The sequence below is a fragment of the Zonotrichia leucophrys genome, chromosome 2 (genome assembly GCF_028769735.1).
Source record: "Zonotrichia leucophrys gambelii isolate GWCS_2022_RI chromosome 2, RI_Zleu_2.0, whole genome shotgun sequence".
Taxonomy (NCBI): domain Eukaryota; kingdom Metazoa; phylum Chordata; class Aves; order Passeriformes; family Passerellidae; genus Zonotrichia; species Zonotrichia leucophrys.
This window is the reverse complement of record NC_088171.1, coordinates 38,980,822-38,995,916: the sequence shown is the minus strand read 5'-3', so window position 1 is coordinate 38,995,916 and position 15,095 is coordinate 38,980,822. Positions and strand designations below refer to the sequence as shown.

The 15,095-nt window shown below is 44.2% G+C and overlaps 1 protein-coding gene across 2 annotated transcripts in view; it reads right to left on the bottom strand.

Annotated features, from left to right (window-relative positions):
- Window positions 1-6,919, bottom strand: part of LOC135443864 (ubiquitin-conjugating enzyme E2 E2) — a 200,948-nt gene extending 194,029 nt beyond the window's left edge. Inside the window, exons 1-2 of one of the 2 annotated variants that reach the window (XM_064704628.1) lie at window positions 6,651-6,919; window positions 1,909-2,092 (exon numbers count right to left, since the gene is read on the bottom strand). In XM_064704628.1, coding sequence (XP_064560698.1) covers window positions 1,909-2,084 — 176 coding nt within the window. In that variant the 5' untranslated portion in view covers window positions 2,085-2,092; window positions 6,651-6,919. Of the gene's footprint in view, window positions 1-1,908; window positions 2,098-6,650 lie in introns of both variants that reach the window. The other variant, XM_064704627.1, reaches the window with a different exon arrangement.
- Window positions 6,920-15,095: the final 8,176 nt, after the last annotated feature.

The following is a 15,095-nucleotide window of genomic DNA, read 5'->3' as shown; positions in this document are numbered from 1 at the left end:
ACTACAACAACTGTTTCTGTAATCCTTCCAGAAAGGGCTGCAACAACCAGCACTCCTAAATTACATTTCTCTTCAAAAATACCGTACACATATCTACAGAACTATTCTAAGTCATGTCAGCTTTTAAAATGTATAATCAATATTACTATACATGTGAAACTAGCTTTAGAGTCTAACTGGCAAATGTACTGAAGTCAGCAACTGATGGCATAATTAGTTTCAGCAGAACCATAAGCAGATATGATTAAACTTTAAAAGGTTTAAGTAATTTTATCACTGTAAAATGCTTGTTGATAAAAGCTCTAAGCTTTGAAGATACAAAGCTAAGATTAATAGACCAATTTCTGACATCTCATTATTAATTTTTTAATAGGATAGTGTCCACAGGCCCTTGTCAGAATCCTAGCATCATTACACCAGGCACCGTACAAAGTTCACAATACACAGACTGCTTTCTAAAGATGCTGGAAACTGTTTTTATGACCCTAAAAGTCATGACTAATCCAATATTTCTAATATTTAAAAAAAAAATAATAGCAGGAAGCAGATGAAAGAGAAGAAGACCAGAAACCATAACAGCTGTGAGGATTAACTACATTAATAACATCATGATTTGTAGTGAAAGCTGAGTGGGGATTTTTCCCTTCTTGTCATAAAAGGAAACACAGGCAAATTTTGCTGGTCATTCTGCAAGTGATATGACCAGGTAATTCCTAATAGTGTCACAGCAGGAATGTGTGTCTAGAAAGTATTTCTCCAGGGAATTAGAAATGAAGAAAAACTAGCTGTAAGAAAGGAATCTATAGCAGAAGAAAAGCATGACATGACAGTACCTTACTGGAAAGACAAAAGATACTTTAGTATCTTTACTAAAGTATCTAAAGACACTTTAGAAATGGATTGAATTGGTAAGGGACAGTTTAAGGCAAAACAAAGACTCAAATCCTGACTAGATGTATGCACAGGTTTATATAGTGTTATTTACAGACTCTGACTACATGCATATGTTGTAAATTACGGCAGCAGGGGCTTGGTGCTTCTCCTTTACCACAGCACCACAGTGGTACAACTCCAATGTTTTATCTTGTAGTTTACACTACCTTGGACTAGCAAAGAAACGAGATCTGGGAATTCTGCATCAGGACGGTCTGCAGAATTGGTCTCTTGTCAGATTATTTTATGAGTGCTTTTTAACTTCAATCACTACAATCCCACTTGCCCAGACTTACAACCCTATGTGTACTAGCAAAGCAACACCAAGCTGTAAATTCCTTCTGTCTGGTCCCACCAAGACAATCATTATCTGGAGATGGACATGATAGCATAGAATAATTTAAATAGCTATTCTACAAGCCAACCTTTCATCTCAATCAGAAAAGGGAGGGAAAATAAATGGGTATTAAAACAGATCACAGTTTAAAGTAATGAAACCAACATACATTTGTTGTTCACTCAAGTATTTCTGACCTGACCATCTGGGAAAAGAAAAGGCAGTACTTCATGGCAATAGGTACTATGGTAGGCCTAACATGCTGAGTTACTGAACTGTCTGAAATGTTTATGGCTAATTAACTGTAAGTTACACTGACAAGTTTCAACATCAGTCATACATACATATACAGAGATATATTTTATAAGGCTACAAAACTGTCTGAGTTTTATTAGCAATAAAAAAATGTCAGCTTTTATCATGCAAGCAACTATTAAAACCATGTGAAAGAGGCAAACTGAGAAAGAAAAGGAAAAGCATACAGGTCTCATTATTGTGACCAGTCTCAAAAGGTTATTACACTGATACAGTAATGTTATAATAAAACAATCAGAAAATTAATATACTGAGTCAATTCATGGATCTGATGGCCAGCTGAAAGAACAGAAAGGAACAAACAACCAGGAAAAACACTGTACCTTTTAGCACTAGTTGACAATTTAGCAGCTGTTTTGCTTGATATTTTTCCCTCTTTTTTCTTGGGTTGAACTTGCTCCCTTTCTTGTTCTTGCTGAACACCTTCACGCTGATCTCCATCAGAGCTGCCTCCACTGGTGCTTGGACTATCATCCACTCTCTGCCCCTCTGTAGACATGGCAGATGCTGCACTGAACAAAGACAAACAACTGAAGTTAGTTTTTTGAGAAGAAACTGCCTAATTGTATTTCTTACATGCTTAAGGAAAGAACACATGGGATATATGTCTTTGTCCTAATAAAACACTTGTGTCACAGTAGTTCAGTAATCCTCGTACTGAAGAGTTTTACCACAAGCATCTTAACCATATTCCAGGAGCTGGCAATTTTAAACCCTATACCACTGCCACCCCCAAAAAACCCCAACCAACCCACAAACAAAAAAATACAAAACAAACACACAAACCAATCCCCCCGCCAAACTCTTCACACACACACACATATATATGTATGAAAACCAGAAGTTACTGAAGTTAAGTGGGAAACATAATCCTGCAAGTGTAAAACCATTCACTGTGAATTATGCTTTTCAACCACTCAGCAATACCATCAGTTAGCTGTCCCATCAACTATGCCACCAGTTCAAATCTACCACAGCTAGTTAAAAACTGAGAGTTATTACTATCTTAGGACTCCCTGTTATCCCATATGAAATGAATCTGTGGGCTCATTCCAAGTGTACAATGTGGGTTTCCACATCTTGGCATGCTTGATGGAAACACAGAACTGAAATGCTCTAACACAGGACTGTTTGTATTTACTAAAGCGGTGAGCACGTTGGTAGAGGATATAACCAAGTTTTTTCCTGACATTTCATTCAGGCAACATGAGGCAACAAACTTGTCAGAGAACATGAGCAGCAAGAAATCTCAGCATATTTCAGAAGTCAAGTTAATGCTTTATTCACACACTTCTGATACTAGTTAGCTATTTTAATGTCTTCCTTCATTTTAAATAGTATAACAATATGCCGACAGATGAGGAATTACAAGCCCACTGTTACAGCTGTCATGACTTCTCAAACTCTCAAACTGTTCTAATGAAGGACAGATGTCCATGAAAAACCCTTACTGAATTTGCATATCAGTCAGTGGCACTGACTGATTTTAAAAAAACAAAAACCCAAAACCAAACAAAACCCCAAATCAACAAAACCAAAACCAAATTAAAACCAAGTGAAACCCAGGTATTTCCTTTAACTCCAAATCTGTACTTTATACCTGTGTTATATATCCTTCTCTAGAGATTTTTAATAAAAAGCACACAGGCCCAAATGTTACTTGCTTACACCCACACAATCCCCATATATCTGGGTGGTTTTCTGATCAAATCTGTCTGAATGAAGAATTTGCTCTTTTATACACAAAGAGTTTCAAATTGCTGTGAACTTCGACTCTCTTTTCCTCTTACCTATGTACAGACATCATCACAATTAAGAACAAAACTATTCACCTTGACTACTATATGTTTTAAGACTCGCTCAAGGGAGAATAATGAGATTTCAGGCTCAGATTCAACCATGCTTGTTCTATGGATTAAACAAAGTTCATCTCCCTGTACATATTTATGGAAAGAGACAGCAAAGGAAAAGTAAATTAATATCAATGCCAACAAGGGTTATATTGAAAAGGATGCTTTTTAAAAAGGCCTAAGTGTTCTTATTACAGAATAGAAATAAATGTACTCCTATACTGAAAACCCTTGCCAAGATCTAATACTATCACATAATACACACTATGGAGTAGAAGAAATAATCTCTTTAGGCATTATTGACACATCCAACTAACTTCAGGAGGAATTACGTCTCTTTTGTCTATCTTGTGAAGCTATACTGAAAAAGAATTCTGGAAGTATGGCTCCCCTTCAAAATGTTTAGGCATTAAAACAAACAGCAATCAATACCAAGTGATAGATATGTGACTAAAGTTTCCCTTCATCAGCTTAAGGTGCATTTTTGATTTTGTAACAGAAAATAGTATTTTTGAATCTAAATATATATAAATACACAACACCCAACCTGCTCATTAAGATAACTGAAATAATGCAGAGTTTCTGTCTTAAAATTAAAATACAAAAAATGTCCACTCCTAGAGAACAATTTCTCCTGTAGTACAGCTACAACAATACATTTAACATAATCCATAAATTTACACAGGCTGATGTTCAGATATTTAAATCCAGGTTGTGAGATTTCAAGGTAAAGCAGCAGAACACTTAGAGGTAATAAACAACAAAAGTATCACATTCTGAAAAGTCAAAATATGCAACTATAATGCAATTTTGGTAGTAAGTACCCATTTTCCTTGCTTCCATATAAAGCTAAAATACAACCTCATCTCTTTTTATAACACTTAATGTTGGCCTTTATTTGCCCTAGATTTTACTTCTAACCTTTGCTTAATACATCTAATTTTAAAGAGAAAAATTCTCTCTTCACAATGTACATAGGCTTTAACACTGCAGGCCAGAAAGTTAAAAGCATATTTAATAATGCTTATATGCATAGGACATCTGCTATGAATAATCTTGGCTATAAATATTACTATTATCCAAAAAACAACTGTATTCACTTCATAAGTTCAGGTTACTATCCAGCAGACAAACACTGTAACAGTAGCCCAGAGCATATAATTACTGTAACATGTAATGCCAGCATTTACAAGAGGAAAATGTTTAAATCTGTCACTTGCTGTCTGGCTAGTTTCTGGGGGAGGGGGGGTGTTGCTTGCTTTTGGGTGTTTTTTTCTTTTCTCCTTCTGTCCCTGTTCCTCCTTCTAACATCCATGCAACTCTTTCTATTCCCTCTCCTCACAATACCTGCAATTTTAGGAAGTTCTGTTCAAGGGATGCTCAATACCGCGGTAAGACCGTGCTTTAAGGGGACTGAAATTAGACACTTCTAATGGGGTCAAGCTTAGAAGACACACGAACATATGAAAAAGTAAGAGAATAGGGGGAAAAAGTCAACTGAGAGGATGACACTGCGAAGAAAACATTTTGCTGCCACTAACACAGACAGAAATACAAGATACTCCTTGAGCTGTAAGCGTGTTTGCAAGTGTCAGGCAGGGCGAGAGGGAAGACACACCATGTCCAGGTTCCCGGCTGCCAGGCTATTCTACATTCAGACGGGGGTTGCTAACCTCCCTGCTGTTGTGCAGAGAAAAATGAGCACAGGGGCAGAGGAAGGAATGAAGGGGGACTTAAAAGTCCCTGCCTTAACGTGAGATGAATCAGCACCGAGAGAGATTACAAGTGTAACTACAACTATCAGTTTGAAGTGAAGGGTGTCCAAAATATTTTGCTTTTGTCAAATATATCCACAGGCACCTTCCCTCTCCTCCTCAAACTAAAAGCAAAACCAAAACAACAACAATAAAAACAAACAAACCAACAACAAAAACAAACAAACCAACAACAAAAACCAAATAAGACAAAAATACCCCAAACCACCAGTCATTATCAGATATCACACAGCACCAAAAAAAAGAAAAAAAAATTAAAAATCCACCAGTGGGGGATAGCAAGATTCTGGCAATGTGCAGATGGGTCCCAAGGGCGGCAGAGCTAGTGATGATGTCTTTCTAAAGCGCTCGTAATTTCCTATAAGCCAAGATAAATTGAGTATTTCTGCAGGGTCCACCACGAGCAGCAATGGCAGCAGCCGCCTTACTTCATCTTCATTAGGAACCATAAAGGGCAAAAAGACCTCAGCATCGCGGGACGGGAGGCAGAAAGAGCCCGGTCTGTGCTAGAGGAGGGTCCGCCACGGAGAGGGGCACCCGGAAGGATGGGACGGGACGGGACAGGACGGCAGCCCCGGGCTCCCACGGCCCCGCGTGGGCACTCTCCGGTCGGGAAGCCCCCGCCGTACGGAGCGGGTGGGGGCCACGAGCATCCCCAAACCACACACCCCCCGCACTCCCACGGCCCGGCGGGCGGCGGCCGGGCCGGGGTGAGAAGTAGGAGAAGACCGAGAAGAGGAGGAGGAGGAGACAGAGAGAGGAAGACGTCGGGGGCACATGCGGGAAGGGAGAGGGTTGGGCTGCGGGGCTCCTTGGGGCGCGGGGGTGGGGGCTCAGTGCCTTTCCCGAGGGGTTCCAGCCCGGGGTGCCCAGGGCTGCGGCGGGGCTGTAGGATAGCGCATCCCAGGAGGCTCGGTGGCGGTGGGGGCAGGGGTGCCCCAGGGGCGCAGAGAGTGCCGCGGGGACCATGCGGAGCGGGGGCGGGGAGCGGGGGTGCTCGCTGCTCCCGCCCGCAGCAGGGCGAGCAGGACAAATGGACACGGAAGAGTTGCTGAAAGGGTGTGGGGGTGCTGAGGAGCAATGGAGGCTGGATGGAGCCTGGGGGAGCGGGGAGCGCCGCCAGAGATGCCGAGGTGGCCGGGGGCGGCGGGGGGGCGGCCGGGACGGTTGCTATGAAAGGGCACGGCCGAGGATGCCAAGGGGGGCAAGGGGGTACCAGGCAGCACCGGGGGGATGCGGAGAGGGCAGGGAAGATGAAGGATAAAGATAGAGACCGAGGGTGGCAGATTAACGAGGGGGAGAGAGAGGGTGCTGCCGTGGGGGAGGGATGGCGAGCGACGGGGGGGTAGGAGCCCGGCGGGGGGAGGGGAGGCAGACGGGGAGCTCAGCCGGGGCAGAGGTAGGTGTACCCCGGCGGAGACGGGGGAAAGCCGCCGCTACCTGCAGGCGAGCGCAGGTCTCTCTCTCGCTGGCGCCGGGCACAAGCTGCGGGACAATCCGTCGCGGTCGCCCCGACTCCGGCCGGGCGCGGGGCTGGAAAGGGGCTGCAGCCGCTCACTGAGTCATGAGCCCGCTGCCCCGCGCTCCTCGCTCTCGGCTTCCTCTCCCCTTTCCCGTCTCTCCCGAGCAGCAGCGACAGCCGCCGCCGCTCCTGCCCCCGCTGCCCGGAGAGAAGTGAAGCCGCTGCCGCGCGCGCGCGCGCACCCCCGCCGCCGCCTCCGCGCGCGCGCGCCCCCACCCGTCCGCCCGGCGCCGCGCGCGCGCGCCCGCCAGCCAATTATCCCGGGCGCACGCGGGCGCCGAGGGAGGGGCGGGAGGGCGGGGGCGCGCGCGCGGCTTCGGCAGGGGAGCGGGCGGGGGGGAAGTGACGGGATGGGGGCGCGCGCGTCCGTGGGGGCTGGCGGAGGCCGCGCGCCGCCGGGCACGGGGGAGGGGCAAGAGGCGGCGGCGGGAGCGCGCGTTAAAGGGAAGCACCGGGGGCTGGGCGGGGTCAGCGGGGCAGAGGAGGAAGGAGGAGGCGGGAGGGGATGGGGCGAGCCGGGACCTTCGGCCGGGGACTCGGGGGTGATGGAGGTGAGGGTGCCCGGCTTTTCTCCCCGCCGCCGCTGGGCTACCGTGGGCCCCCACGCGAAAGTCCGGGAGGTGGAAGGGGCGGGCCGGGACAGGGCAGGGGGCAGCGGAGGCCGGTATCAACTTTCTTGGCTCTTCTCGTCTTTTTCGGCTCCTTTGTTCACCTCGGCAATCGCCCCCTCCCCGGTGCTGGCGGCCCGCAGCTCCCCAGCCCTTTGTCTCCGCGGGAGCAGCCGGGGGGGACGCGGCCGGTGCCCCGGGCGGGCCGGGACGCGGTACCTGGGGAGGGGCCGTGCGAGGGTACGCGGTGTGTCGGCCGGCCTGCCGCCCGGGCCCAGGCCCTGGCACTCGGTGGCCACACTTGGTGTCACCGTGGTAGTTTTGACCGCTGCGCGGCATCAGCACGGCGGGGTGGCACACACCGCCCCCGGCCGCTGGCCGCCCCGGTGACGTGCAGCATCCCGGCTGGAGATAGGCGCAGTCGCCTGATTGTGGCCAGGTAAATGAACCTCACCTCCCACGCAGGCAGGCATTGCCTCTGTGGAAAGCATCGCAGTCAGGAATGGGAGAGGCCAAGGCAGAGCCGCGCTTAAATGTTAGTTGTTTAGTGGGAATATTAACGTGGAACAAGCCAAACCTCCAGCAGAACTGGCTGTCCGGTAACCCCGGTGCGCTGGGCGATGAGACACGTCTGTCCCTGTGCCGACCCTGCTGCTTTAATCTTTACATAATATGCTTAGCTATGTTATGTAAACTATCACCTCAAACCTTTCTTCCTCTAACAGAGAAATATACCAGCTAAGGGCTAAACGGGTAATGCCAAGTCAAAACGTTTTCTCTCTTTTAACAACTAAAGGGAGTTAAAAAAATAAAACATGTTCTTACCATTCCACATGTAGGAGGAAAAGTTTCTCCCTGCTTGAGCTGTGAAGTATTGTATTTTTCCTTACTTATGGTTGAGGTGTAGGTGGAGCTTATGCCGCCAAACATACACAAGTATGAAGCTTTACTGAGATATGTATGGATTAGAAGCATCATTGATACCTGCTCTTGTATTATATCCAGATACCATGAGTGTTTTTTGCAGTTTACCTGTATGTAAAATTGATCATATTCTTTGTGGAGAAATTGTTCTTAAATTACTTGGTTTGTTTCCTCTTCCTATTTCTTTGCTAAATAATCCCAGTGATATTTTCACCCTAACCTAAAAATACCACAGTCAGCTAGTTCTTCCTATTCTCTGTGCATTTACAAGATATTTTCTTGCTTGTGTTGGAGAAAAGCTCCTAATGTCAGCTAGGTGGGTTTCTATCTGCTAAGCATACATCGACTTCTCAGAAGTACTAATAATGAAGTAATTAATAGAATATGAGGTGTGAAAGTCCTTCAAAAAAATGCAAACCTCCTGCAAGTAATGCTACTCATTGTGCTAAAAGGTTCACTGCACACTCTTGACATCATGGTTCCCTTTTTTAAAATCACTTAAACCATGCTTTTTCCTTTCAGTCATTTGAAAACAGACCTCCTGAAAACCATCCAGGAAGTGATAAAATTAAATTCTAAATGATTCTTCTAACCATATTTCCCTAGTGTTGCTCTGACAGCATAAGGGTGCCTTAAAAGGAGGCACACATTGATCTGTGTTAACTTCTCAGCCCATCTCAGGATGTCTCTTTGGTGGCAGTTCATGGTGCTTCATTACAGATCTTTCCTGCTAGGATTTGCAGGAAGCACAGAGAAAGAAGCTGAGTGAATAGCCTAATTGAGACAGGGGCGGGATGGGGCCATACAGTGTCCCTGAATCTGGGTCATAATTTCCCAGTGCCAAAATAATCAAGGGAGCGCTGAAGTGTTTCAGCACCGAGTGAGAGGTTTGAGTCATCACGAGTCAGGCCCTGATTTTTTCTTGTGGTGTGTAACCTCTGGCCCAGAGCCCTAAATGGTAGGGCTTAAATTAAGGACAACTAAACCAGGCAGAAGGTTTGTACTGCCTCATGAATAGAAGATACACACTGAGGTGTGCCCTGTTTTAAAAGCAGAGGTTTTGAATGAGCCCTACCTGTGCAGTGTAAAGACAGTAGGGCAGGGTAGTCAGCTGCTCCCATTTTTATCCTTTTGACCTTTCAAAATGACGTGTTTGGCCCTCAGATGTTAAAGGTGGCATAATATTGCTCAAAAATCCTTTGGAAGACTTTTCTAAATTTGGATTATATAGGTTGAGTGCTGGCCCTTTGAAGTGAGTGGCAATGCTTCACTGTTAGATTTCACCCATGCAGGAGTGCTAAGGCATACAGTTACACTTCCCCCCCACCATGCTTAGTTTAGTGTGGTTTCTAAAAGCTGACACTATTTACACCACCAGACACATCCAAAGCAAGCAACATGAGTTCTTTACTCTCACAGGGACTTGGAGTTTCCTTGCAGAGACACGCTGGGGTTCATCTCACCTGGCACAGGCAGTCACGCTTTAAAACTATTATGGTTAAGGACACTTTTGTTAAGGGCTCTTGATTTGAGTGTCTGTTATAAGGGCAGATATGTCAGTCAAAATCTATGAAGTTGGAGAAACCTGAGCGAAGTTTCCATCTAGAAGTGTTTAATTTAAAGTAATAGATCTATTTAGATTTTTCTTTTTTTTTTTTACATTTTTAGCTATACTCAATTATAGTCAGTTTTATCCATTTCTGTTTAGTTAAAAAAAAACCAGGGAAATATTGTTCCATGTAAAAAAAGAAATAGGAAAATGCAACTTTGATTTTTTTTCTGCATTTCTATTTATGCACTACTGTTCATTCCCATTTAAAAGGACATGTCATTTATGTATCACTGTTAAAGTCATTGAATGAGCACCATTGTCAAATTGTAACTGGTAAAAGGGATTTGGTTTTCTGAGGTAGAGAAAAGATGAGAAATCTCAACTGTGGTATAAGTGAAAACATAACTATCTTGTGATAGCATATCTCTCTTTCAAAACTTTATTATTTTATATTAAAAAGTGAGATGATAATATTCGTTTGTCCATTATGTGCCTGATTGTTACATCAATCTTTTCCAGCCAAGTCCTAATGAGCTAGTTTGTTTCATCCATCTGAACTATTATCAGCAGAAGTTTGGAGGAATGGGGACAAAGGTGCCTTTATTCATTTTTTTACCTGATTCCACTTTCCTGCTCCGCAGGAGCTGTCAAAGCCTGTGTTGTTCCCCCCATCTGTCCCCTGCTGGGAGCTGGGCCCCGTGGGGCTGTTTGGATAGTGGACAGCAGGCAGCTCTCAGCAGCAGGCCCTGCTCTGGTCCTCCATCCTGAGCTGTGCTGGAGGCACAGAGTGAGGAGTTTCTGCAGTAGCTTTTTGCTGTTCCAGGATTCTTCTCCCATAGCTGGTTTTCCTTACGGCACAAACCTGTAAGGACCATCCAGAGGTTGAAGCCTATTGTCTATTTTTTTCCCTCTTTGGTAGTTCTCTTTCTCCTGTTTGTAGATAGTTTATTCTCACAGTGCATCTATTTTTTTTTTCTACAATCTTGCTTTGCTTTTGTTGCCACGTGGATGAATCCCGCTCTGTACGTTGGTAAATGTAAACTGAAATTCAAAGGTACCCTGATCTCTGAAGTGCCAGCTGTGTTTGAAAATAGGGTATCTGAGTGATTCAGGGATCAGGATTCTTCTTTTTGTTTCTCTTCTATCAGCATGTGGAATAAAGTGGCATAGCAAAGCAGATATCTGCAGCAGAAATTTGAGTTTTCAGTTAATTGTGTATGCCCTCATCGCATAAAAAATTACATCCTATATCAAGAAAAACATTGATTGAATCCTGAACACTAAGTAAGCCTATTATTCAAACAATGCCTTGACAGAAGTCTGTTTAAGGTATTTTCATGGCATTCTGAAGTAAAATGATTGTGTGAACACAGAGGCAAGTTACTGCTAGCCTGACTTCTTTATTTGCTCTACAATGCTGCAAACCCCCAAATCATTAGCCTTTATTCACTCTAATATTTTCAGGCCATTAAATACAAAAGGAGTTGTAAGTTGTGTGGCAAACAGCTTTTAAGGTCTGTTTAATTCTAGCCTAAAAAACGAAGAATTTGCAGCTCCTCCTCCCCTTTGCTCAGAAGCAGAACTGCTCCCACTATCACTCAGCTGGAACCAGAACAAACAACTGGGACAATAACCATGTGGCATCAGAAATCCTGGTGGCTCTCTGCTGCTTTGCTGTCCAGGATTGTAAAGAATAAAGATAAAACATATTAGGAATGGGTAGGAGGAAGGTAATAACTTGCTTCTGTGTCCTTAATGAAAGCCTCTATTTTTGTTTAAGACAGGGAATAAATTAACTGCATAGTGTCCAGAACAGAGGTTTGTTTCTGTGTGCTGGTTTAGAGCCTCACTTAGAGCCTAACTGCAAGAAAATTGCACAGGATAATTCCATGATAGTTTCACGGAAACAACATAAATTGTTGACAACTGAATCCTAGACTAAGCTGCTGCTTTAAAAATCTCATATTGCATGTACTGAAGGGAAAAATCTTTATCTCCAGAGCTATTGTAATGCATTGACCTGTAACTGGAAGAATTCCCTGCATTGCCTGTCTTAATTCATCACCATATGTGGGAGAGAATGTTGAAAAGTGAAGATAGGTTAGAAAAGAAAATTGGGGTGTTTTAGGTGTTACTTCCACACTCTTCAGCACCTCCACATTCCTATTATTTTCTGTTGGTTTCATAACATCTTAATTCACAGGATCAGAGCTTGGTTTTCTGATAAAAGATGGGTAAAATTCTGAGGATCTCTGTGGTTCTGTTGGGAAAGTTACATCTTTACAGTGAAAAAGAAGCCGTGGGCACTCATGTTCCCTTTTAATAAAGTTAAGGTTCCAGAAGAATGTGGGCTAATGTTCTCTATGTTTAATGCATGATTAATGCATGCCTAGGGAGTAGGCTCTGCATCCTCCACAGCAAACCAAACCCCATAAGCAGGCTCGTTCAGTCCCTTCAGTAGGAGTGACCAAATGCATTTCAGGAACCCAGTGGATCACAATCAGTCTAGAGCAGACTGTCTGCCTCATGCAGGGTGGAAAATACCCGTGTTCTCTACCGGGGATTCCCCCGGGGAAGTGGAAGTTCCCTGAAGCAATAAGTCAGACTAGTCACATTTTGCACTTGTTTCCTGACCATCCCAGCCAAAGAGCCTGATTTGGGCTGTAATTGGAAGGGATGAAGGGGAATGTTTGCAATTTTATAAACATAAATTCATCCTTCTGCTTTATGGAATCTTATACACAACTGGTGCCAATACAGCAGCTGCCAGTGGCTAGGTCCAAGGACAAACAAAGGGAGAAAAAATCAAACATTTTTGTCTCATCCTTGGTGGTAGCTATGGCAGGGAATAAATGGAATCTCTTGCGTACAGGTCTAGGCAGAACCTGACAAGCTTCTCTCTGCTCTTCTGCAAGCTACATCTGTAGAACTTCAGGGAGGAGGAATCCAAACAGCAAGTGCTCATTTTCCTCAACTGCACCCAAGGGTGCAAGCAGTGGGTGCAGCAACTTCAGGGTATTCTCTTAATCACCTTAGAACTGTTCCCATGACTGCAAAGTCATGGAGTGGCAGTGGGGAGGACACAGGTGAAGCAAACATTTATTTGAGGAAGCTGGAAAGCACAAGACAGGAACACATATCTACTTCCCAAGGAAGCAGACTTTTTCCTGAATCCTAACCACTAAACCTAACCAGTTCAGAGCCCTGAGCTGCACAAAAGTGGACTCTCGGACATCTTTACTTTTTCTTAATGGATATTTGAAGGAATTTTGCTTAGCCCTTAGCTATTTGAGAGCCTCCATAGCTGTATTTATTTTAATCCAAGTGAACCCTTTTTTAGACAACCTTTGCATCTTACGTAGGCATTTCTACCTCTGCAAAGTGCATGCTTCTTTCATTTTACAGTTAATTTGAAAAAGTAGAAAACAATTAAAGAATCCAGCACACAGTTTCTCCTTGTCTCTGTTTCCTGTGTTTGACAAATTTTTGGAACTGGAACCCTTAGCATAGCTGAGGACTAGGCCCACAAAGGCAATTTGATATCTGTTGCAATTTCTAGCTATTGGTGCTGTAAAAGCTAGTGAAGTACACAGTTCTCCGGGGAAGCCACACATTTCAAGGGAGATAGATGAGCAGAGCTAGATATTTAGACAGTGGAGGTCCACAAATATTTGGCTGAGTAGTTTTCCACTTAACCTAGTCATCAGGAAGTGGCAGGGAGAGATGACAGTGGTGCAGAGTCTTCCACAACTGTGGGTACACACCTCTCATTGGGGCTTTAACTACAGGCACGTTAGCTGAGTTGGATGGATCATGGTGCCAGTGTCACCAATGAGTTCATGATCCCCTGTTTCTAGCCGGTCCAATCTGCTGACAGAGGCATCACTGATAATGTGGGAAGTAGAAATTTAATTCTGTCTGCTGCCTGAAAGGACTAAACCCCCACAGTTTATAACTCTCAGAATTGTATCCTAAACACTACAGCATTTTGGTACTTGGCTTATTTGTCCTCTCTCATTGTGTCTATTCTTTCTAACATGTACCTATATCTTCACTGGGTTGGAACTGAAAACGTGAGATGCCTAGCAAACAGGCTAAAAGTCATTCTCTATCTTTTGATCTTTCACTCTTTTAATATTTAATGATCCTGTTCAAAATGGAACAGCATTAGCAAGAGAGATTAGGAAGTCCCCTGTCCCCTTGCAACACCACTGCATGTTTTCAAGGTAGCAATGTGAGATTAAGAGTCCCTCCAGGAAAACAGGTGGCTTGTGCCTGTGTCTCTGATATTCTCAGTCAAAGCTCTAACTGCCTCACATTTTGAAGAGATGCTTCTGCCCATGCTTTGGTGCAAGAGGGAATGCTTGCTCTGCTAGGACAACATCTGCAGGCAAGATTACAGGATCTTTAGCTTCTGAGTCATGGTTGTTGGGGTCACAAATAGGTGTTAAATTGCTTGATGACATCAAGGCTGGGTTCCTACTCTTGAGATCAAAGGTATGACTTATTTAAACCAAGAAAACACCACAATCCACCACTAACTGGAAAAAAATACATTAAAATAACTAATTGTGTGTTACCATTCAAACACGCCCTGCAACTGTGTGCTGATGCACTAGTGAGGTTTTCAGGCATCCAGTTCAGACAAAGTGGGACAAACAGATGGGTGAATGGTCAGTCTCAATGAGGACATTTTTGTTTGAACTTCTTTCCAGTAGAGTGCACTATGCTCTGCCCTGGACATTGGGAACCTCCCTTGAGATGAAGCTGACAGTCTTGGGGATCTCACATGGAGAGAGATTCCTCACCCTGGGCAGGGTGTGGGATCCTCAGGGGAGGCTGGACAAGGAGAGCTGGGCTGGCAGGTGCCCTCAGGGCCCTGACACTATGCCAGTAAAACCACTTTCAACAGCTATGTATTTTTGCTAAGAGCATTTTATTTTTTATGGACACATAAGGAGTATGGTTCTGAGTATAACATTTCTAAATTTCCTAAATTTAGTTTCCATATAGTTATGTATACATAAATCCCGTTTTCCAGAGAACTATTATCTTTTTTAAAAAAAACACTATTGGGAAAAAGCAGAAATCAGTCACTCCCAGGAATGCCCACTAATTCAGCTAGATTATTATTATATTCCACAATCAGCCAGCCAGGGTTTATTATTCCTTTGAGACAATGGGAGATATAATTTGGTTTTGGAAGAGATTCAGCAGTAGCTTTTCCCTCCTGTATGCCGGCAGCTTGGATTGCGCTATGTTACCGGACCAAAGTTCCC